Source organism: Symphalangus syndactylus, chromosome 16 (assembly GCF_028878055.3).
Source record: "Symphalangus syndactylus isolate Jambi chromosome 16, NHGRI_mSymSyn1-v2.1_pri, whole genome shotgun sequence".
Lineage (NCBI taxonomy): Eukaryota > Metazoa > Chordata > Mammalia > Primates > Hylobatidae > Symphalangus > Symphalangus syndactylus.
Window position 1 is genome coordinate 11,988,531 of NC_072438.2, and position 21,850 is coordinate 12,010,380.

Below are 21,850 nucleotides of genomic sequence, written 5' to 3' on the forward strand. Positions count from 1 at the left end.
ATTATATGCCAGCAAATTTGGTAATTTAGATGATGTCTTAGTCCATTCATGCAGCTATGACCAAATATCACAGACTGAGTAATTTATAAATAATAGAAGTTTATTTCTCACAGTTCTGGAGGCTGTGAAGTTCAAGAGCAAAGTGCACCAACAGATTCGGTGTCTGGTAAGGGCTCACTCTCTGCTTCCAAAGTGCAGCCTTGTTGCTGTATCTTCATATGGTAGAAGGGCAAAAAGGGGAATTAAGGTGATCCCTTCAACCTCTTTTTTTTTTTTTTTTTTTTTTTGAGACGGAGTCTTGCTCTGTCACCCAGGCTGGAGTGCAGTGGCACGATCTCGGCTCATTGCAAGCTCCGCCTCCCAGGTTCACGCCATTCTCCTGCCTCAGCCTCTCCGAGTAGCTGGGACTACAGGCGCCCGCCACCACGCCCGGCTAATTTTTTTTTTTTTTGTATTTTTAGTAGAGACAGGGTTTCACCATGGTCTCGATCTCCTGACCTCGTGATCCGCCCGCCTCGGCCTCCCAAAGTGCTGGGATTACAAGCGTGAGCCACCGCGCCCGGCCCAACCTCTTTTATAAAAGCTGTAATCCCATTCATGATGATGGAGCACTCATGATTTGAACACTTCCCAGAAGACCCCACCTCTTAATACTATAACCTTGGGCACTAGGTTCTAACATATGAACATATAAACCATAGCAGATGAAATGGACAAATTTCTAGACCGGAAGAAACTACAAGAACTGACTCCAGTAGAAATAGACAATCTGAATAGACCTATAATGAGTGAAGATGTTGAAAACAGTAATTTAAAACAGGAATAAGTACCCACAAAAGCTCAAGCCTAGAAGTCTTCACTGCTGGATTTTACCATACAGTTAGAGAAGAATTAAAACTAATTTTTCAAACTCAGAAATAGAACACTTCCCAACTAATTCTGTGAGGCCAGTATTACCTTGATAACCAAACTAGACAAAAGACATCACAAGAAAACTACAGACTGTTATCCCTTATGAATATTGATGCAAAATTCCTCAACAAAATACTAGAAAACCAAATCCAGCAATATAAGAAAAGAAATGTACACTGTGATCAAGTGGAATCCCAGGAATGCAAGGGTGGTTCAATATTCAACATATAATTAATGTAATACATCATATTAATAGAAATTTTAATTGCATGATCATCTCAATAGATGCAAAAAAAAAATTTGACAAAATCCAACACTTTTGCACAATAAAAACATTTCACCAAGTGTGAATAGAAGAGAACTTCCTTAACCTGAAGAATGACATCTACAAAAAACAGTTAATACCATCCTTAATGTGAAAGACTGCATGCTTTCCCCCTAAGATCAGGAACAAGGCGAAGATATCTGTTTTGCAGTTTCTATTCAACATTGTGCTAGAGGTTCTAGCCAAAGCAATTAGGCCCAAGCAGGCAGATCACGAGGTCAGGGGTTCAAGACCAGCCTGGCCAACATAGTGACACCCCATGTCTACTAAAAATACAAAAATTAGTTGGGTGTCGTGGCACACACCTCTAGTCCCAGCTACTTGGGAGGCTGAGGTAGGAGAATCACTTGAACCCCAGAGGCAGACGTTGCAGTGAGCCAAGATCATGCCACTGCACTCCAGCCTGGGTGACAGAGCAAGACTCTGTCTCAAAAAAAAAAAAAAAATTTTGGCCAGGCGTGGTGGCTCACGCCTGTAATCCCAGCACTTTGGGAGGCCGAGGTGGGTGAATCACGAGGTCGGGAGATCGAGACCATCCTGGCTAACATGGTGAAACCCCGTCACTACTAAAAATACAAAAAAATAAAAAATTAGCCCTGCATGGTGGCGGGTGCCTGTAGTCCCAGCTACCAGGAGGCTGAGGCAGGAGAATGGCGTGAACCCGGGAGGGGCGGAGCTTGCAGTGAGCTGAGATCACGCCACTGCACTCCAGACTGGGCGACAGAGCGAGACTCTGTCTCAAAAAAAAAAAAAAACTTTTTTGGGGACCTTCTATCTCAGTAAAATTTCTAGGGCTCCAGTGGTGTAGGGGCCTGTCAAGATATTCCTTCCAAGGTGAAGGATAAGTTGCCTCGTTTGGTCCCTCCTACAACCAAGAAGAGCCACAATGCTTAGTGGCTCTGTTTGGATTTTGGAGGCAACACATTCCTCACTTAGATGTGTTACTCCAGCCCACTTATCTAGTGACCCAAAAGGCTGCCAATTTTGAGTGGTGTCCAGAACAGGAGAAGGCTCTGCAACAGGTTCAGGCTGCTGTGCAAGCTGCTCTGCCACTTGGGCCATATGACCCAGCAGATCCAATGGTGCTTGAGGTGTCGGTGGCAGATAGGGATGCTGCTTGGAGGCTTTGGCAGGCCCCCATAGGTGAATCAGCGAAGGCCTGTAGGATTTTCATCCCATAGGTGAATCACAGCAGGGCCATCTTCTGCAGATAACTACTCTTCTTTTGAGAGAGAGCTCTTGGCCTGTTACTGGGCTTTGGTGGAAACTGAACGTTTGACTGTGGGTCATCAAGTCACCATGTGACCTGAACTGCCTATCATGAACTGGGTGCTTTCTGACCCATCACCATAAAGTAGGTCATGCACAGCAGCATTCCATCATCAAAGAGAAGTGGCATATATGTGATTGGGCTTGAGCAGGTCCTGAAGGCACAAGCAAGTTACATGAGAAAGTGGCTCAAATGCCCATGGTCTCCACTCCTGCCACCCTGCCTCCTCTCCCCAAGCCTGCACCAATGGCCTCATGAGGAGTTCCCTATGATCAGTGGACAGAGGAAGAGAGGACTAGTGCCTGGTTCACAGATAGTTCTGCACTATATGCAGGCACCACCCGAAAGTGGACAGCTGCAGCACTACAGCCCCTTTTTAGGACATCCCTGAAGGACAATGGTGAAGGGAAATCTTCCCAGTGGGCAGAACTTGGAGCGGTGCACCTGGTTGTGCACTTTGCATGGGAGGAGAAACAGCCCGGTGTGTGATTATGTACTGATTCATGGACTGTAGACAATGGTTTGACTGGATGGGGCTTGGAAGAATGGGCTTGGAAGACAATGGTCAGGGGCTTGAAAGAAGCATGATTAGAAAACTGGTGACAAAGAAATTTGGGGAAGAGGTATGTGGATGGACCTCTCTGAGTGGTCAAAAACTGAAGATATTTGTATCCCCTGTGAGTGCTCACCAACGGATGACCTCAACAGAGGAGGATTTTAATAAGTAGGTAGGATGACCTGTTCTGTGGACACCACTCAGCCTCTTTCCCCAGCCACCCCTGTCATCGCCCAGTGGGCCCATGAACAAAGTGGCCATGGTGGCAGGGATGGAGATTACACATGGAGATTCAGCAACGTGGACCTCCACTCACCAAGGCTGGCCTGCCACTGCTGAGTGCCCAATTTGCCAGCAGCAGAGACTAACACTGAGCCTCAATATGGCACCATTCCTCAGGGTGATCAGCCAGCTACCTGGTGGCAGGTTGATTATATTGGATCTCTTCCGTCATGGAAAGGGCAGAGGTTTGTCCTCACTGGAATAGACACTCAGTCCCGATGTGGGTTTGCCTATCCTGCACGCAGTGCTTCTGCCAAGACTACCATCCATGGACTCACAGAATGCCTCATCCACCATCATGGTGTTCCACACAGCATTGCCTCTGACCAAGGCGCTCACTTTACAGCTAAAGAAGTGTGGCAGTGGCTCATATGCTCATGGAATTCACTGATCTTACCATGTTCCCCATCATTCTGAAGCAGCTGGATTGATAGAATGGTGGAATGGCCTTTTGAAGTCAGAATTACAATGCCAACTGGTGACAATACTTTGCAGGGCTGGGGCAAAGTTCTCCAGAAGGCCATGTATGCTCTGAATCAGCACCCAATATATGATATTGTTTCTCCCTTAGCCAGGATTCACTGGTCCAGGAATCAAGGCACTGAAGTGGAAGTGGCACCACTCACCATCACCCCTGGTGATCCATTAGCAAAATGTTTGCTTCCTGTTCCCACGATATTATGTTCTGCTGGCCTAGAGGTCTTAGTTCCAGAGGGAGGAATGCTGCCACCAGGAGACACAACTATTCCATTAAGCTAGAAGTTAAGATTGCCACCTGGACACTCTGGGCTCCTCCTACCTTTAAGTCAACAGGCTAGGAAGGAGTTACGGTGTTGGCTGGAGTGATTGATCTGGACTCTCAAGATGGAATCAGTCTCGGCCGGGCACAGTGGCTCACGCCTGTAATCCCAGCATTTTGGGAGGTCAAGGCAGGCGGATCATGAGGTCAGGAGATTGAGACCATCCTGGCTAACACGGTGAAACCCCGTCTCTACTATACAAAATACAAAACATTAGCCAGTCATGGTGGCGGGCGCCTGTAGTCCCAGCTACTCGGGAGGCTGAGGCTGGAGAATGGTGTGAACCCGTGAGGCGGAGCCTGCAGTGAGCCGAGATCGCATCACTGCACTCCAGCCTGGGCGACAGAGCGAGACTCCATCTCAAAAAAAAAAAACAAAAAAAAGATGGATAGTCTCTTACTCTACAACGGAGGTAAGGAAGAGTATGCATGGAATACAGGAGATCCATTAGGGCATCTCTTAGTATTATCATGCCCTGTGATTAAGGTCAATGGGAAACTACAACAGCCCAATCCAGGCAGGACTACAAATCGGGAATGAAGGTTTGGGTCACTCCACCAGGAAAAAACCCACAACCTGCTGAGGTGCTTGCTGAAGGCAAAGGGAATACAGAATGGGCAGTAGAAGAAGGTAGGCATCAATAACAGCTACGACCACATGACCAGCTGCAGAAACCAGGACTGTAATTGCTATGAGTATTTCCTCCTTTTGATGAAAAACGTTTATGCATGTATACACTAGTACTAAGAAGATCTCTTCATTGTTTCCTTTCTCCTTTATTGTGTGACATAAGGTTTATTGACTTCACATCAGCATTTAAGTATTGTCACCTTGGCTGGGTGCGGTGGCTCACACCTGTAATCCCAGCACTCTGGGAGGCAGAGGCAGGCGGATCACCTGACGTCAGGAGTTCGAAACCAGCCTGGCCAACATGGCGAAACCCCGTCTCTACTAAAAATACAAAAATTAGCCAGGCGTGGTGGCGGGCGCCTGTAATCCTGGCTAATCGGGAGCCTGAGGTGGGAGAATCACTTGAACCTGGGAGGCGGAGGTTGCAGTGAGCTGAGCCGAGATCACACTACTGCACTCTAGCCTGGGGAACAAGAGTGAAACTCCGTTTCAAAAAACAAAAAGTATTGTTACCTTTTTTTTTTTTTTCGAGACGGAGTCTCGCTCTGTTGCCCAGGCTGGAGTGCAGTGGCGCAATCTCGGCTCACTGCAAGCTCCGCCTCCCGGGTTCACGCCATTCTCCTGCCTCAGCCTCTCCAAGTAGCTGGGACTACAGGCGCCCGCCACCACACCCGGCTAATTTTTTGTATTTTTAGTAGAGACGGTGTTTCACCATGGTCTCGATCTTCTGACCTCGTGATCCACCCGCCTTGGCCTCCCAAAGTGCTGGGATTACAAGCGTGAGCCACCGCGCCCGGCCAAAGTATTGTTACCTTTTTGTAATAGTATTTGGGTTGGGGATTGGTGCGTTTCTGGTTGTATGAAGGATAGCTGTATTATGTTTGTTAGGCATAATTGTGACTTTATTTTTGTCTTTAGTTGAAGATTATCTCAGGAATATGTATGGGTTCAAGTTGACAAGGGGTGGACTCGTGTGATGGTTAATACTGAGTGTCAACTTGATTGAAGGATAGGAAGTATTGATCCTGGGTGTGCCTGTGAGGGTGTTGCCAAGGAGATTAACATTTGAGTCAGTGGCTGGGGAAGGCAGATCCACCCTCAATCTGGGTGGACACCATCTAATCAGCTGCCAGTGCAGCCAGAATATAAGCAGGCAGAAAAATGTGAAAAGAGAGACTGGCCTGGCCTCCCAGCCTACATTTTGCTCCGTGCTGGATGCTTCCTGCCCTTGAACATAGGACTCCAAGTTCTTCAGTTTCAGAACTTGGACTGGCTCTCCTTGTTCCTCAGCCTGCAGACGGCCTATTGTGGGAACTTGTGATCGTGTGAGTTAATACTTAACACACTCCCCTTTATATATCTATCTGTTCCATTAGTTCTGTCCCTCTAGGGAACCCTAATACAGCCAGGCTCCCACTGATCCCCTTGTCTTGGTGCTCTGGCAGAAGGCAACAGCAGGAGTGTTTTCCCATGCCAGCTGCTGTAAATACTGCTCAGTCCCTGCACCCCAGCTTCCAACACAAATTCTCAGAGCAGTCACACTAGCAAGAATGTTTATTATAAAAATAGGTGAATAAAATAAGTGTGCCTTAACTTCCGGATAGATGACAAATGCTACTGCAATGCAGTTTCTCACTGCAGACATGTGGCTCACAATGGCAGGGGTGGCCACCCTAGTGTGATGTGCAGCTGCAATACTCTATTTGACTGGTTCAAGGCAGAGAGAAGACACTTCATTCTATAGAACAGGATGGGGCTTCCACCCTGGGGACCATACAAGTGACTCCCATAGGCAGCCACCTCTTTCTGGCAAGCTGCGGCATGCCCAGGTGCAGGCTGGGGGAGGGGCTGGCACGCTAGCACCAGATTGCTCTGGCTTCAGCCTGATGGAGACACAGACTGGGACCTCCCTCTGCCAGATGTTCCTGACCCCATCTCCACCTCCAGCCTCACTGGCAGTTCCCTGTGACCCAGCCTGTTCCATAGCCAAAGGGGGACCAGAGTGAACGATCACAGTGCCCCGCACCTATTCTAGGGGACTTCACTCTCAGTAGAGCTCAACCCATGGCATCTGAGAGCACCCACCCTGTCCCTGAGGGCAGCTGCGCCGGGCCAGGGGGCCGCAAGGGCGCGGGTGAGTCTCGGTCACTGGCAGCACTCGGCCACATGCCTGAGGAGCGCTTCACCTTGCTCGTCACCGAAGCACTGCAGGCAGTGAGGGCACTGAAGGTCCCCCTGGCCTCTCTGGGCCGCGCCAGGATGCCCGCTCTCTGTAGGGGGTTCCAACTGCTGGGACCCAGTCCCAGGTCTCCAGCCACCAGGCCCCATAAGCTCCAATGCATCGGTGGCCAAGTACTTGGCAGTTTTGCTCCCAGCGTGAATCCGGCGGGCGTCTGGCTCTCGAGAATCCTGGAGAAAAGGCAAGGGTCTATTTACGTGGGCTGTGCTGAAGGTCACAAAGCAGGTCTCAGGTTCCAGCAACTAGAGGTACTTCATCTATCCCTGAACGGAACTTCAGTCCCTCACTTCGCTTCCTGCTGCGCCCCAGAGCCCAGACAAGGGGGTGCTCAGTGAATGAGGAGATCACACACACGCTCCCTCATGTGCTTATGAAGAAACAGGCCCTAGCGTGGTCCACTCCCCAACCCCTTGGTGGAAGTCCTGTTCAGTTGGACCCATCAGCCCTAAGAGACCCGACTGAGAAGGTGGCCCTGATGATGTGGCCCACACACCACCACAGAGTGGAGGTGGCACAGCCTGTGCTGGGGAGTTGGGCACACTGAGTCCCAACCCTACCCTGCACCTCCTCTGTGGGGCTCAGGGGGTCCTTCAGTAGCAGCAAGAGATGTCCCTGGCTTGGCCCCACCGACCACTTGGCACGGCCTGGCACGTGTTCTCCAAACATCCATCCTGAAGCACTGCGGCCTGTGGCCCTCACTGCTTGCCTGGGAACTTCATTCCAGCAGGCCTTGGCGCTTCCACTTCCTGTCTGAATGTGGACTTTCCCTGATGAGACTACAGCTTATCACCCATGCCTTCAGCACCACTGTCCCTGACTGTGCCATCTAGGGACGGAGCAACCCTCGAGGGGCCACAGGCTACTGCTGAAAGGGACCGAGGCCACTTAGTACAAGGTCTGCAGGCCCCCCCCAGAAACTTTACCCTCGGGGGTAAGAATCTGGGCCTGCAAGTCTGGAACCAGTTCATCTGGTCCAAAATCTTTGAGAGGCAGCCTGAGACCATCCTCATGATTGTACCAACAGTGATCCTTCAATCCAAATCACATGCTTCCTTGAATTCATGAAGGCCAGAAAACCCACAGGCAAAATCAAATCCCAGGAAAACCCACAGGTAGTTCTGTTGCAAGATGTTCCCATTCCTGCCCAGCGGACACGCTGAAGAATCCCTGTGCCAGGGACTTCGGAGAATCTGAAATTGGGGGATGGGGAGCTGCCCATACACACTCCATTCTGTGATGCCAAGAAGGCTGCGAGGGCTGGGCAGGGGCTTAAGGCAGGGCCTGCTGTGGCTGGTGAAGCCTCCAGTGCCTCCTTGTCAGCCTGTGAACTTAACGGGGGGAGACACAGTTCCCCACCAGGTTCCTCCTCCTTCATGCACGAGTACAAACTGCTACCTGTGTCCGGCCCTCTGCTGCGGACTTAGTCCCAGGGTGTGTTAGAAAAGGTGTCCACCATGACTCCTGTGCCCTTCATGCGGAGGAGAAGCAGAAACCACTGAGGCCCAGTGGCTGCTCGGAACAGGGCAGTGGGGGTGGCCTCACAGCCCAGGGTCCCTGAAACACCCTGAAACACGGTTGGCATCCCAGCTCCAGCCCAGGGTGCATCGATTCTCAAGGGGCATCACTACTGTTCAGTCTGTGCCAGGAGAGGAAGCTCTTTGAGTGGGGCCCAGGCTATTCCCAGGGCCAAAAGTGTGTTAGGTACTTGATGAGGAGCTAAACAAATTTCCCCTGGATTTTTGCAGAGCACAAGTCAGTGAGGAGAAGGAAGAGGCCATGGGTCATACGCTGAGGAACTTCATTGGTTCCCATTTATGCCAGGCCTCCCTCAAGGTACCCCATGGTAGGAAAAGCACTGAGCCCAGGGGTGGGGTGAGGGGCCCCTGGCCTGCAAGGCCCAGCTCCACATGCCAGGCTGAGCTGGGGATGTTACTGGACACCCAGGGCCATCACATCTACATGACAAGGTAAGCGGGGTTCCCGCCTCACAGACAGGTCAGGACACGTAGGGAGCTCACACTTTGAGGCCCGAGACGTGCTCTCTGACTGCATGACAGTGACGGACGGGCCCTGAGGACAGCCACCTCTGCTAAGACAGGCCACCATGCCAGCCTCCTCCATAACTGAACAGTATAACAGGGAGGCTTTCCATGACCACGCCCAGGTACCAGGCCAGGTGGCTCTCCCCAGAGCAGGGAGGGGCCCACCACAATCCTCATCACCAGCAAATCAGGGCCTTGGCAGACACAGAAAGGCTCTAATCTCATGAGAAGAGAAACAAAAACACTAACCCTAAGCAGGAAGAAAAACGCCCTCATACTCTACCTGTCTCCAGGACACCTGGTGCAGCAGAGAGGTGACCTTTTCCTCCAGTTCTTGAATCCTACTTTGAGCCCGTTCCCGATCGGCCCTTTCTGACATGAAGTCATCCTTGTAAGCAAGAATCTGAAGAGAGGCGAGACACACATTTCTGCTGAAGGAAGGAGGAAGTGCCCCCCAGGCTTCTCCCCCCTCACCGTGACCACTGCCCGCTCAGTGCCAGCAAGCCTTCAGCCCAGCCTGTCCCATGATTTGGGCCACCACACATCTGGTCGGTGCCATCCGGAGCCCAAGGGACAGACACCTGCTGTTCCAGCATCTGCACCCGCTCCAGCGCAGCATCCCGGGCCGTCCTGGAGGCCGCCAGCTCCTGCTTCACTTCGGCACAGTCATTTATTTTCTCTTCCAACTGTCTGTTGAGCCGGGAGATCTCCTTCCTCATCAGCTCGGGCTCACGGGGGATCTGCAGCCCCCTGAGCTGCGCATGGAGCCCCCTCACGTATTCGTCCCTGCTGGCGTCGTAGCGCTGCCACTTGGCATTGAGGTCTTCAACCTGAAGAGGTGGAGCCGGAAAGCTCACGGTGAAGGCAGCTGACAAAGCTGCTCAAGGCAGCACCCAGTGTGAACTATGTACTAGCAGTGATTCGCTGAGTGAGAGTTTCCTCTTAAATGGAAGCTGCCCCTCCCTGTGCTGTAGAGAGCAGACACTAGGCCCGCCAGAGAATCCTGAGGCACCGTGATGACACCCGTACGCAAGCAGCATAAACAGAGGTGGATTCGGTGCAGCTTTTCTGTCTTATAAAACAGACCTCCTGCTGCTCACTCTTGCATCTCCTTCACTGACTTGTGGATTAATTTTAGGGGGATGGAGATGGACAGGACATGTCCTGTACGTCGTTTTAAGCAAAAAAGTCCAGTCTCTAGGGACTGTGTGTGTCAAGTCATAGTGGCCAGAGGGCGGGGGGGCAACCTCTGGGCATCCGCCAAGGAAAGAACCCTCACTTACAGTTTCTAAGCCGTGTGTTCTTCTCCAACAAAATGTGAAAGACACTCACGTGAGTCACCTTCTGTTTTAACAGTCGATTTTCTTCCTGCAACTTCTCAATAACACTCTGGACAGAGGTGTGCCCACCTGTATGTTCTGACTGCATGAGGAAGGGACAGAGAGAAGACACTCTGTCACATATAGCAAGAGGGGGGAAGCTAGAGCCAGAGGCTGAGGCCACAGATTATCACTGCATCCCCCAATGCAGCGGGTAGTAACCATTCATTTGGTAGAGAAGCAAAGCAGGGACAAGGGACCACCTTCTCCCTGCCCAGGCCCACCCCTAGCAGGCCCAGGTCAGAGCCTGGACGGAGGGTCTTCAGGCCACATCATCTTTGATACTGTCCTTATCCCGTCCTACCTACCCGTTTGAGCTGTTTGTCTTTTAAATATCTGCCATGTAAATCTTCTAAAGCCGTCATGTCTGCAGGGATTGGCACACCAGACACGATAAAGTCTCTCATTGCCAGAGATTTGCCATTACCGCAGACAGCAGGGAAGGCAGGAGGCTGAATCCCATTGTAAACCAGAGCATCTCCAGCAAGGGGGCCCCCAGCTGCCCAGGGTGGGCCTGGCCATGCACCCTGCTTACCTCCTGTGGAGCCCATGACACTGTCCCGTCTGCAGACAATCGGGTCCAACCAGGTGATTCTGGACACAGCAATCTAACCTCTGCCCCACGCAGGGACAGGAGTCACGGAAGCCACAACCCAAACCAACCCCCACTAACAACTACAGAGCTGAATGAAAAGTCTCCTGAAACTTGTGTGTACCCTACAATTCTGACTGTATCTCAGTGACATAATTTTTGAGAATTCCCCTCAAATGACAAAGGAAGTGCATGTCCTAACGCAGCCTACACCGGGAAGCCCCGGGTGACTCAGCTGAGTTCAGGGCTGAGAAGTGACACTTATTTAGAGACTGTGATGAGGGCCTACCCTGCCACTGGCCCCACCCCCGCCTCAGGCTCAACGCTGTGTGTGGCTCCTTTCAAATCCCCAGAGGGAAATGACACAGTGACTCAAAATCAGACCAGAACACCCTGCCTCCACCCAGATGGCACTTTTCCTTTGGTTTCTGAATGCAGCTGTGTCCCCTCTGAGGTTCCCCGCCTGGAATCCACCCAGCTGAGGTGGGCAATTCTCAGACCAAGCTTCTCCCCAGTGGGCACCTCGGTGAAGCTGCTGATGGGCGCAGGATGTACTGTCTGCCGCAGAACATCCCAGCGCGTGTTTCCGCATGAACCTTGGTGCTGCCTCAGAGGACTGCCTAGAAAGGACCCGAGCGAGAGGCCCTGTGTGGGGCAGTGTGAGTGAGATGGGGCCTCAGCCTGGGTGAGATGTACACGGAGTGCCTCCATTTCCCTGCCTGCCATACACAGACCACAAGCACCAGCAAGATGGAAGGTGCCTGGCACACAGATGCCTTGGGCCACTGCTCCCCTACTCTTCTGCCTAGGAGCCCCCTGGTTTCTCCTGATGCTGAAACTCCCACAGTCCTTCTCTCTCCCACTAGACCCCACAGAGAGCTACAGCCCAGATCCAGCCTATCCTGGAGGTCCAGCGAACCCTTTTTGGCCCTGTCACTTGGCGCCGCTGCCCCCTGGCCCTTGCTTTGATGATGAGGAGGCTGTGGCCCTGAGCCAGGTCTCCAAGCTTGTGGCAGTCCGTGCTGCTGGCAAGGACATGCCTAAAGCCGGCTTTGGAGATGGCGGTTCCAGCTGTGCCTAGATGCACTCAGACACACTGAGCCTGCAGAAGGCGGGCACTCACGGTCCTTCCAGGAGTTTGGGGTGTGGAACTGGAGGCACTCCCCATCTGCAGCAGTACCACCTGGCTCTGCTTCAGTTTCCTCAGGTGAGGATGTGACTACACTTCCTCCAGGCCGCTCTGCCACCCTCAGCTCTTCCTCCTCATCCTCAGCTGAGGCAGATGAAAGCCAAGTGCCATCTCCCACCCGGGAGCAGGGTCAGCTATAGGCCTGGTGCTGGGCAGTGAGGTGGCTGCCTGCTTTCCTATTACATTTTCCATGTTCCATCACTTTAAAAGAAACCCTTGGATGAGCGAGCTTTGCCCCATCAGCTGACTCTCATTACTGAGAACAGAAGTGGGTTCTGGGGCGCCCCCCGACCTCTGTGATCAGGGGCCTGTAGGCAACGCTCCCAGCACACAGGGGTCTTCACCACACTCTGCTTACACTGTGGCCTACCTGGTCAGGACTTTTCTCCCCCACATTCCTTTGTGCGTGCTGTCGTTCATCCAGACACTTGGCCAGATGCTGACACATGTGGGCGGTGGCGGTCAGCGTCCTCCGCAGCTGATGGGTCTCGTTGGCCAAGGAGCGGCACAGGACGTCACTGGCGGCCCGGGCGCGCTCCCCTTCTGCCATGCTCCTCCGCAGCAGGACGACCTCCTTCTCTCGCTCGTGTTGGGGCTGGTTCAGCAGCTGCTGCATCTCCCTCTCTTTTTCTTCTAGTTGCTCAGTCAGCCTCTCAATTTCCTAAGTGGAAGATTTAAAAGCACAGTTTACTGAATTAAAAGAAGCCGTGTCAAGAGCAAATGTTCAGAAAGCAAAAGGAGACCTAGCATGGATGCCCCATCACCAGACACAAACATACTCACTCAGAAGTTGGGCGTTTGAACTAATCATTACTCACTCAGAAGTCAGGCATTTGAACTATTAACTCTGGAGTTTTTCAGCCTACAATGTTCTGTTCTGAAACTTCATCTTACATTTTTTTTTTTTTTTTTTTTGAGACAGAGTCTCACTCTGTTGCCCAGGCTAGAGTGCAGTGGCACAATCTTGGCTCACTGCAACCTCCACCTCCCAGGTTCAAGCGATTCTCCCACCTCAGCCTCCTCAGTAGCTGGAATTATAGGTGCCCACCACCACGCCCAGCTTTTTTTTTTTTTTTTTTTTTTTGAGACGGAGTCTCGCTGTGTCCCCCAGGCTGGAGTGCAGTGGCGCCATCTCAGCTCACTGCAAGGTCCTCCTCCAGGGTTCACGCCGTTCTCCTGCCTCAGCCTCCCGAGTAGCTGGGACTACAGGTGCCCGCCACGACGCCCGGCTAATTTTTTGTATTTTTAGTAGAGATGGGGTTTCACCATGTTAACCAGGATGGTCTCGATTTCCTGACCTCATGATCTGCCCACCTCAGCATCTGCCCGCCTCGGCCTCCCAAAGTGCCGGGATTACAGGCGTGAGCCACTGCGCCCAGCCCAATTTTTGTATTTTTAGTAGAGATGGGGTTTCACCATGTTGGCCAGGCTAGTCTCGAATTCCTGACCTCAGACGATCTGCCCGCCTCAGCCTCCCAAAGTACTGCGATTATAGGCGTGAGCCACTGCACCCAGCATTTTTTTTTTTTTTTTTTTTTGAGGCAGGGTCTCACTGTCACCCAGGCTAGAGTGCAGTGGCACAATCATGGCTCACTGCAGCCTCGACCTCCCCAGGCCCAAGCGATTCTCCATCCTAACCTGAGTAGCCGGGACTACAGGCACGTGCCACCGTGCCTGGCTAACTTTTTTGTATTTTGTAGAGACAGGGTTTTGCTGTGATGCTCAGGCTGGTCTTGAACTCCTGGACTCAAGCGATCCACCCGCCTTGGCTTCCCAAAGTGCTGGGATGACAGGTGTGAGCCACTGCACCCCGCCAAATTCTATTTTCACAAGCAAGTTCATAATTTTCGATTTCATATCATCAAAATGTTTTTTTGAGATGAGGGTCTCGCTATCTATAGCCCAGGCTGGTCTTAAACTCCTAGGCTCAAGCAAATCCTCCCACCTCAGCCCCCTGAATAGCTGGGACTACAGGCTCAAGCCACCACACCCAGTTATCATCAAATTATCAAAGTGGCAATTCCAAGCACTTTTTTGATAGGAAAGGTAGAAACTACACTGCAGTGGGTAACCCCAAAAAGATGTCCACAACCAAACCCCCCATTCCCTGGTATCTGGGAATGAAAACTTATTTAGAGATAGGGTCTTTGCAGATGTAATTAGTTAAGGTGAGGACAAACTGGATTAGGACAGGACTGGTGTCCTTATAAGAAGACGGAAGTCTGGACAGACACAGAGAGAAGAAGGCCATGTGACAACAAAGATATGAGTGACGTCTTGTCTTGTGAATAAAGGCCAAGGAACACCAAGGATTGGCGGCCCCCACAGGAAGCTGAAGAGGCGAGGAAGGTCCTTCCCTCGAACCTTCAGAGAGAGCCGATGCCTTGGTTTCCGGCTTCTGGCCTCTAGAACTGTGAAAGATTAAGTTTCTGTTGCTTGAAGCCCCCTAGTTTGTGTTACTTTGTTATAGCAGCTCTAGGAAACTAACACACCCCACCCCAATTACTTCTTAAAGAATTTAAAAAGGTTCTTAAAATGACAATTTTTTTTTGAGACAGGGTCTCGCCCTGTCACCCAGGCTGGAGTACAGTGGTACCATCATGGTTCACTGTAGCCTCCACCTCCCAGACTCAAGTGATCCTCTTGCCTCAGCACCCTAAGTAGTTGGATTATAAGTGCATGCCACCGTACCTGGCTAATTTCTGTATTTTTTGTAGAGACAAGGTTTCACCATGTTGCCCAGGCTGGTCCTGGACTTGAGTGATCCGCCTGCCTCAGCCTCCCAAAGTGCTGGGATTACAGGCATGAGCCACCACATCTGACCTGACAATTTTTTAATACCTGGCCTTAAATTTGTGCTTTTCCATTTTCAAAGAATCCTCCAACAGTACATTACATGAAGGAGGTGAAGCAGGCTCAACTAGTCCATCCCACAAGTGAAGAAACAGTTTCAGAAAAGTCAGGAAGGAGCCCAATCTTCCCCCAGAAGTGGCAGGAGAAGGGTCCAGCCTCTGTCTCTAGTACTTGAGGTGAGAAGGGACAGAGACCAGGAACCTAGAATATTCTCATCACAATGGAACAAAATACTAAGCCCTATTACTGCAGGAACCCTGATTATTATTACTATTTTTTTTTTTAGAGACAGGGTCTCGCTCTGACACCGAGGCTGTAGTACAGTGGCATAATCATAGCTCACTGCAGCCTTGAACTCCTGGGCCCAAGTGATCCTCCCGTCTCAACCTCCCGAATAACTGGGACCATGGGCTGGCGGTCAAGGCTGCAGTGTGCTGTGATGGTGCCACTGCACTCTAGCCTGGGTGACAGTGAGACCCTCTTCAGGGATAAAGGACTTTGAGCAAAACCCGACTTCTGTTTTTGTTTTTTTTTTAATAGAGACAGGCTATGTTGCCTAGGCTGGTCTTGAACTCCTGGCCTCAAGCAATCCTCCTCCTGCCTCAGCAGGGGTCCCTGTGCCCAGGTAAAATCTGATTTCGGAGCCTCCTTCCTGCGTTGGTCAAATGCTGACAGTAGGAGAAACAAACGACTCCACAAACAGGAGGGCAGCACGTCCACAGCTCGCAGATCCTGAGGGCGTAGCTCTCTCTTGCCTCCACACCCTAGTACTCAGCACTGAGCCCAGCCCCACACAGACGCCCAGTAAATGGGAATAAGACTGGGCCATACAGAGACAGATCAGGACCCAGGCTCTAGGCTCAACTCGTGGGGGCAGGCCAGCCCTGCAAAGGGCTGCCCCACTGATCCTCCCCTCAGCAGCATGAGGGCCCCAAGACCCCTCAAGCCCCCGGGCTTCTAGCATTTGTCACTGGCTCTGAAGTTGCAGAGGTTTGTGCTGGTTTATCTGTCGGAATGCCTTGTCCAGCCAGTAACAGTCCTCAGGACGCAACAGCACCTCGACCACTGTGGTCAGAAAACCAGGTATGTGCTGGAGCTGTGGCTCTACACACACGGGCACAACACACGGACCAGTCAGCGACTGGGCTGACATCTCTCAGGAAAGCCTGTCGCTGGGACCCACAACTCCACAGCTCAGAACACAAAAGTGTAAACAGCTCTATTAATAGTCTTGTGGATTGGCCTTAAAAATAAGAGGCACAGTGGCCTCTTGGCTTTTAGCACTGCTGCAACAAAGTATCACAAACTTGGTGTCTTAAACAACAGAAGTGTATTCTCCCAAAGCCTGCAATCCCAGCACTTTGGGAGGCCAAGATGGGAGGATCACTTCAGCCCAAGGGTTGGGACTAGCCTGGGCAACATGGCGAGACCCCATCTCTACAAAAAATACAAAAAACGTTAGCCAGGCATGGTGGTGGGCGCTTGTAGTCGCAGCTACTCGGGAGGCTGAGACAGGAGGATCACTTAAGCCCGGGAGGTCAAGGCTGCAGTGAGCTATGATCATGCTACTGCACTCCAGCCTGGGCAACAGAGTGACCCTATCAAAAAGAGGGGAGGGGAGGGGAGGGGAGGGGAGGAGAGGGGAGGGAAGGCGAGGGGAGGAGAAAAGAAGAAAGAAAGTAACAAGGAAAGTGGCCCAGGGCGGTGGCTCACGCCTGCAATCCCAGCACTTTGGGAGGCTCAGGCGGGTGGATCACGAGGTCAGGAGTTCAAGACCAGCCTGGCCAAAATGGTGAAACCCCGTCCCCACTAAAGATACAAAAAATTAGCCAGGTGTGGTGGTGGGTACCTGTAGTCCCAGCTACCCAGGAGGCTGAGGCAGGAGAATTGCTTGAACCCAGGAGGTGGAGGTTGCACTGAGCCAAGATCCCACCACTGCACTCCAGCCTGGCGACAGAGCAAGACTCAGTCTAAAAAAAAAAAAAAAAAAAAGGGGGGTAAGGAAGGAAAGAAAGAAGAGAAGAGAAAAGAAAAGAAAGAGCCAAGAAAACAAGCAAAGCAAAGCAAAGCTAAGCTGGAAAGGAAAGGGGGCTGATACGCCAGGACCAGGCAAAGCCTATGAAGCTGGTCCCTAGAGTGGTGACAGGATAGGGTTGGGCAGGACCAGGTTGCACAATGAATTGGTGTCATTATTCCAGAAAGTATTAACTGGAGGGGCTTTGTAAAGTTATCCACTCAGGCCTTGTGTTACAGATGAGGTAAGGTCTCAAGTCCAGCTGTGGCTGCAGTGAGGACCACAATTCTCTGGCTGGATCTTGCCCCATCACACACTGACCACAGCTTGATCACAGATGCACTCGTCAGCTCCTCCACACCCTGAGCCTCAGCACTCTCTCTGGGAGCCCTCAGTCCCTATTGGTCCAGGGTTCCTGCTCCTAATGGGCTCACTGACATGGCCATAGATGAGGGCAAGCTAGCAACAGCTTGCTTCCTGCTGTGTCTTTAACTCTGCACTGCCACCTCCGTGAACCCAGGGCCTACAGGAGGTGACAGACCTCTCCATTCTTCCACAGGTTCCGTGATTGACCTCAGATTGAATGCTGGGATGAGCAATAAATACGTAATTGCACAAAATACCAGATAAGGCCAGGCACAGTGGCTCATGCCTGTAATACCAGCACTTTGGGAGGTCGAGACAGGAGGATCCCTGGAGGCCAGGAGTTTGAGCCCAGGTCATGAGGCCCCTTCTCTACTAAAACTGAAGAAGTCAGCCAGGGGTGGCGGCTCACAGTCCTTGCCGTAGGTTCTTCGCCTATAGCCCTAGACACTCAGGAGGCCGTGACGGGAGGGCTGGTTGAGCCCAGGAGTTCAAGGTTACAGTGAGCTGTGATGGTCCCAGGCATTCCAGCCTAGGTGGCAGTGTCACAGAGCAAGACCCTGTCTCTAAAAAACAAAACAAAAAACAAACAAACAGACAAAACTAAATCATTAAAATGTTCCGTAAATAATTAAAAATCCCATGCTGGGCATGGTGGCCCATGCCTGTAATCCCAGCACTTCGGGAGGTCAAGGCAGGAGGATCACTTGAAGAAAGGAGTTCTAGACCAGCCTGGGCAACAGAGAAAGATCCTGTCTCTACAAAAAAAATAAAATTAGCCAGGTGTCATGGCACACTCCTGTGGTCCCAGCTATATGGAAGGCTGAGGCAGGAGGATCACGTAAGCCCAGGAGGTTGAGGCCGCAGTGAGCCATGTTTGTGCCACTGCACTCCAGCCTGGGTGACAGAGTGAGACCTTGTCTCAAAAAAAAATAAAAATAAAAATCCCAAAATAAAACCTACATGCTTACATGTTGTTGGGAAGACAGGACCAGGGCCAGTAATACTGGGACCACAGAACTAATTCTATCTGAGGCTACCAGGAAGCTGCAATAAGCTGCTTGGTGAGTGGCCAGATCCATAGGACACCGGGGACACATGTGAGCTGAACACCAATGGCCACCAGACTGCAAGTATACTGCTCTGGTTGTGAGGTCTCTGCATCCTCTATCCCACCAACATTCTGGAGATGACTTCAGTGTCCCTCCGGGTCCTTGGTCTGTACTCATCTGTGGCTCCTGGTATCCACAACTCTACAATCTGTTGGTGCAGACCAGTTGACCTCTAAACTTCCCTTCTGCTGTAGTGAGTCAGGATGTACCTTCCAGAAAGAGGAAGAGAGTGGAGTAGGGGAGACACTGGCTGCTGCAAGTATTTTAAATGATGTAGACACTGACAACCTACTATGAAGTAGAACACAACCATGCCAAGTGAACACACACCCTATACGCAGAGGAAAAACAGGAAGAAGGCATGCCAAGAGATTAACACTAGTCATCCCTGCACTGTGGAATTACAGTGGCTATTTTATTCTTTATTTTTCAGATATTCAAAATTGCTTTTATAATTTTTTTTTTTTTAAAAAGGCATGTTTCTTTTTCTCTCTAAAATCAGGCTGTGGGGCCAACCCTGGAGACAAAAACTATCTTTCGCAGACTACTGCCTTTGCAGGCTTAGTTTCTTTCCTGGGAAAACTAGGATAATAGCCATGAATCAAATGGAATAATAGATGCCAGAGCTCACCCGAATGTTTCAGATGCTTGCAAATACTACTGCACAAAAAACTGTTACTTATACTGCTGTTGTGGTGCTTATAGTTTATCATTAAAAAACAGACATAAACATCACAGACAAGGACAAAAAGAAGAAAGTCAGGATTTGTGTCTTTTTTTTTTTTTTTGAGACGGAGTCTCACTCTGTCACCCAGGCTGGAGTGCAGTGGCACAATCTCGGCTCACTGCAAGCTCTGCCTCCCGGGTTCACGCCATTCTCCTGCCTCTGCCTCCCAAGTAGCTGGGACTACAGGCGCCTGCCACCACGCCCAGCTAATTTTTTGTATTTTTAGTAGAGATGGGTTTTCACCATGTTAGCCAGGATAGTCTCGATCTCCTGACCTTGTGATCCAGCCGCCTTGGCCTCCCAAAGTGCTGGGATTACAGGTGTGAGCCACTGCGCCCGGCCCCTTGTGTCCATTTGTAATTTAATTTTTTCAGACAAGGTCTCACTTTGTCACCCAGGTTGGAGTGCAGTGGTGCGATCTTGGCTCACTGCAACCTCTGCCTCCCGGGCTCAAGTGATCCTCCCACCTAAACCTCCCTAGTGGCTGGGAGCACAGGCGTGCGCCACCATGCCTGGCTAATTTTTTGTACTTTTTGTAGACAGGGTTTCACCATGTTGCTCAGGCTTGTCTCAAACTCCTCGGCTCAGGCAATCTGCCCACCTTGCCTCCCAAAGTACTGGGATTACAGGCGTGAGCCACTGCACCCAGCCTAGGATTTGTGTCCATTATCAGACACAGGGGCTGCATTTGCCATTGCTCCCAGCATAGAGTTGAAGCGCCACTGGTGAAAGACACATGCATGGGTGAGGGCTGGAAGGGACTCTAGAACACAATATGAGTACACTGACCTTGGACCCAAGACACACATGCGTGCGCACACACACACACACCATACACACTCCTCAGAACGTGTCTCCCGCACACACGCTTCAAAACACCCCTAAGAACCAACCGGAACATACACACTACACAACACACACAGCATACACACACACACACACACACACACACCCCTCAGAATGTGTTCCCACACACGAACCTCAAAATACCCCTAAGAGCCAACCTGAACATACACCACACACACACAGAACCCAAGAACTGCACCAACCCCCCTCCTCAGAACCCAGTGCCTCCTCACCATCCCCCCCAGGACCCAGTGCCCTCCCAACCCCCCAGGATCCAGCATTCCCTTATCCCCTTCAGCACCTTGCACCCTCACCCCCCAGGACCCAGAGCCCCCTCACCTCCACCAGGACCTGGTGACCCCTCAAAGCCCCCAGGACCCAGCACCCCTTCACCCTCCAGAACCCAGCACACCTCAGCCCGTGGTGTCCCCTTACCCCCCTCAGGACCTGGTCCCCCTCTCTTCCCTAGGACCCAGGGTCCCCTCATCCCCCAAAACCTGTTATCCTATCACCCCCAGGACCCAGCACCCCCTCACTCCCCAGTGACCCCTCACACCCCAGAACTCAGTGCCCCCTCACCTCCAGCACCTGGTGCTTCCTCAACCCCTCAGGACCCGGGGCCCCCTCTGACCCCCAGGACCTGGTGCCCCCTCAACCCCAGGACCCGGCACCCCCTCAACCCCAGTACCCGGTACCCCCTCAACCCCTCAGGACCCGGGGCCCGCTCACCCACCCAGGACCCAGCACCCCCTAACTCCCCAGGGACCCCTCACACCCCAGAACTCAATGCCCTCTCACCTCCAGCACCTGGTGCTCCCTCAACCCCTCAGGACCCGGGGCCCCCTTACCCCCAGAACCTAGTGTCCCCTCAACCCCAGGACCCGGCACCCCCTCAACGCCCAGGACCTGGTGGCCCCTCAACCCCTCAGGACCCGGGGCCCGCTCACCCACCCAGGACCCGGCGGCCGCCACACGCAGTCTCGCGCCCGCAGCTCCTCTGTGCCCGCCCTCGTACCTGGCGCATCTGGGCTTCGGCGGCGCCGCCCTCCTGCCGCCGCAGCTGCTCCCGGAAGCGCGCAACCTGCTCCAGCAGCGCGTCCACTAGCGACGGCGCGGCGTCCCCCTCCAGCGCGGCCAGGCGGGCGCGGAGGCGAGCGATGAGGGCGTCGCGGGCGGCCAGCTGGTCCTGCAGGCGGCGCAGCCGCTGTCCGGCCTCGTGGTACAGGGTGCAGAGCGCGGCGGCTGCGCGCGGGGCCTCCTCCCAGCCGCCCGACCCCGGGTCCCGGGACATGGCTGTAGGCCTGCCCGGGAGGCCCCGCGGCCGCCGGCAACTTCCGCGCCCGGGCCCCGCCGGCTGCCGCCCTTCCCGGAACTTTCCCCGGTGCGCCCCGCCTACCCACAACAGCCCGGCCGCCCGCCCTCCCCCGCGCGGCCCCGCCCTCCCCCGCGCAGCCCCTTCTCTCCCGGCCCCACCCCTCCCACCGCCTACAGCCCGGCCCCGCCCCTGCCGTCCTCCCCAGTCCCAGAGAGTTGGCCTGGCCCCCGAGGCTGTCCACACGCCAGCTGGTGCTGGGCTTATTCCAGTGGCCCCAAACATCCGCCTCTGAGGCGTTGTCGGAGAGTCGAACTCAGCCCGTGAGTTTGGGGACTCATCAGCCTCTGATGGAAAGGAGGGCTTAAAGACAACCCCCAAGCGTTGGAGCTGAGTGTGGGTCTGAA

The 21,850-nt window shown here is 52.6% G+C and overlaps 1 protein-coding gene across 2 annotated transcripts; it reads right to left on the reverse strand.

The window, feature by feature from the left end:
* Window positions 1-6,311: 6,311 nt before the first annotated feature.
* Window positions 6,312-21,526, reverse strand: TNIP2 (TNFAIP3 interacting protein 2). Of its 2 annotated transcripts, XM_055245863.2 has the most exons (6): window positions 21,147-21,526; window positions 12,587-12,877; window positions 10,389-10,478; window positions 9,638-9,886; window positions 9,340-9,459; window positions 6,312-7,184 (listed from the first exon to the last, which is right to left on the reverse strand). In XM_055245863.2, exons 1-6 carry the CDS (start codon window positions 21,420-21,422, stop codon window positions 6,921-6,923), a joined length of 1,290 nt encoding a protein of 429 aa, XP_055101838.1. In that variant the 5' UTR covers window positions 21,423-21,526; the 3' UTR covers window positions 6,312-6,920. The 2 variants fall into 2 exon arrangements, with proteins under 2 accessions (XP_055101838.1, XP_055101839.1); XM_055245864.2 differs by lacking the exon at window positions 9,638-9,886 and having other exon boundaries at window positions 21,147-21,521.
* Window positions 21,527-21,850: the final 324 nt, after the last annotated feature.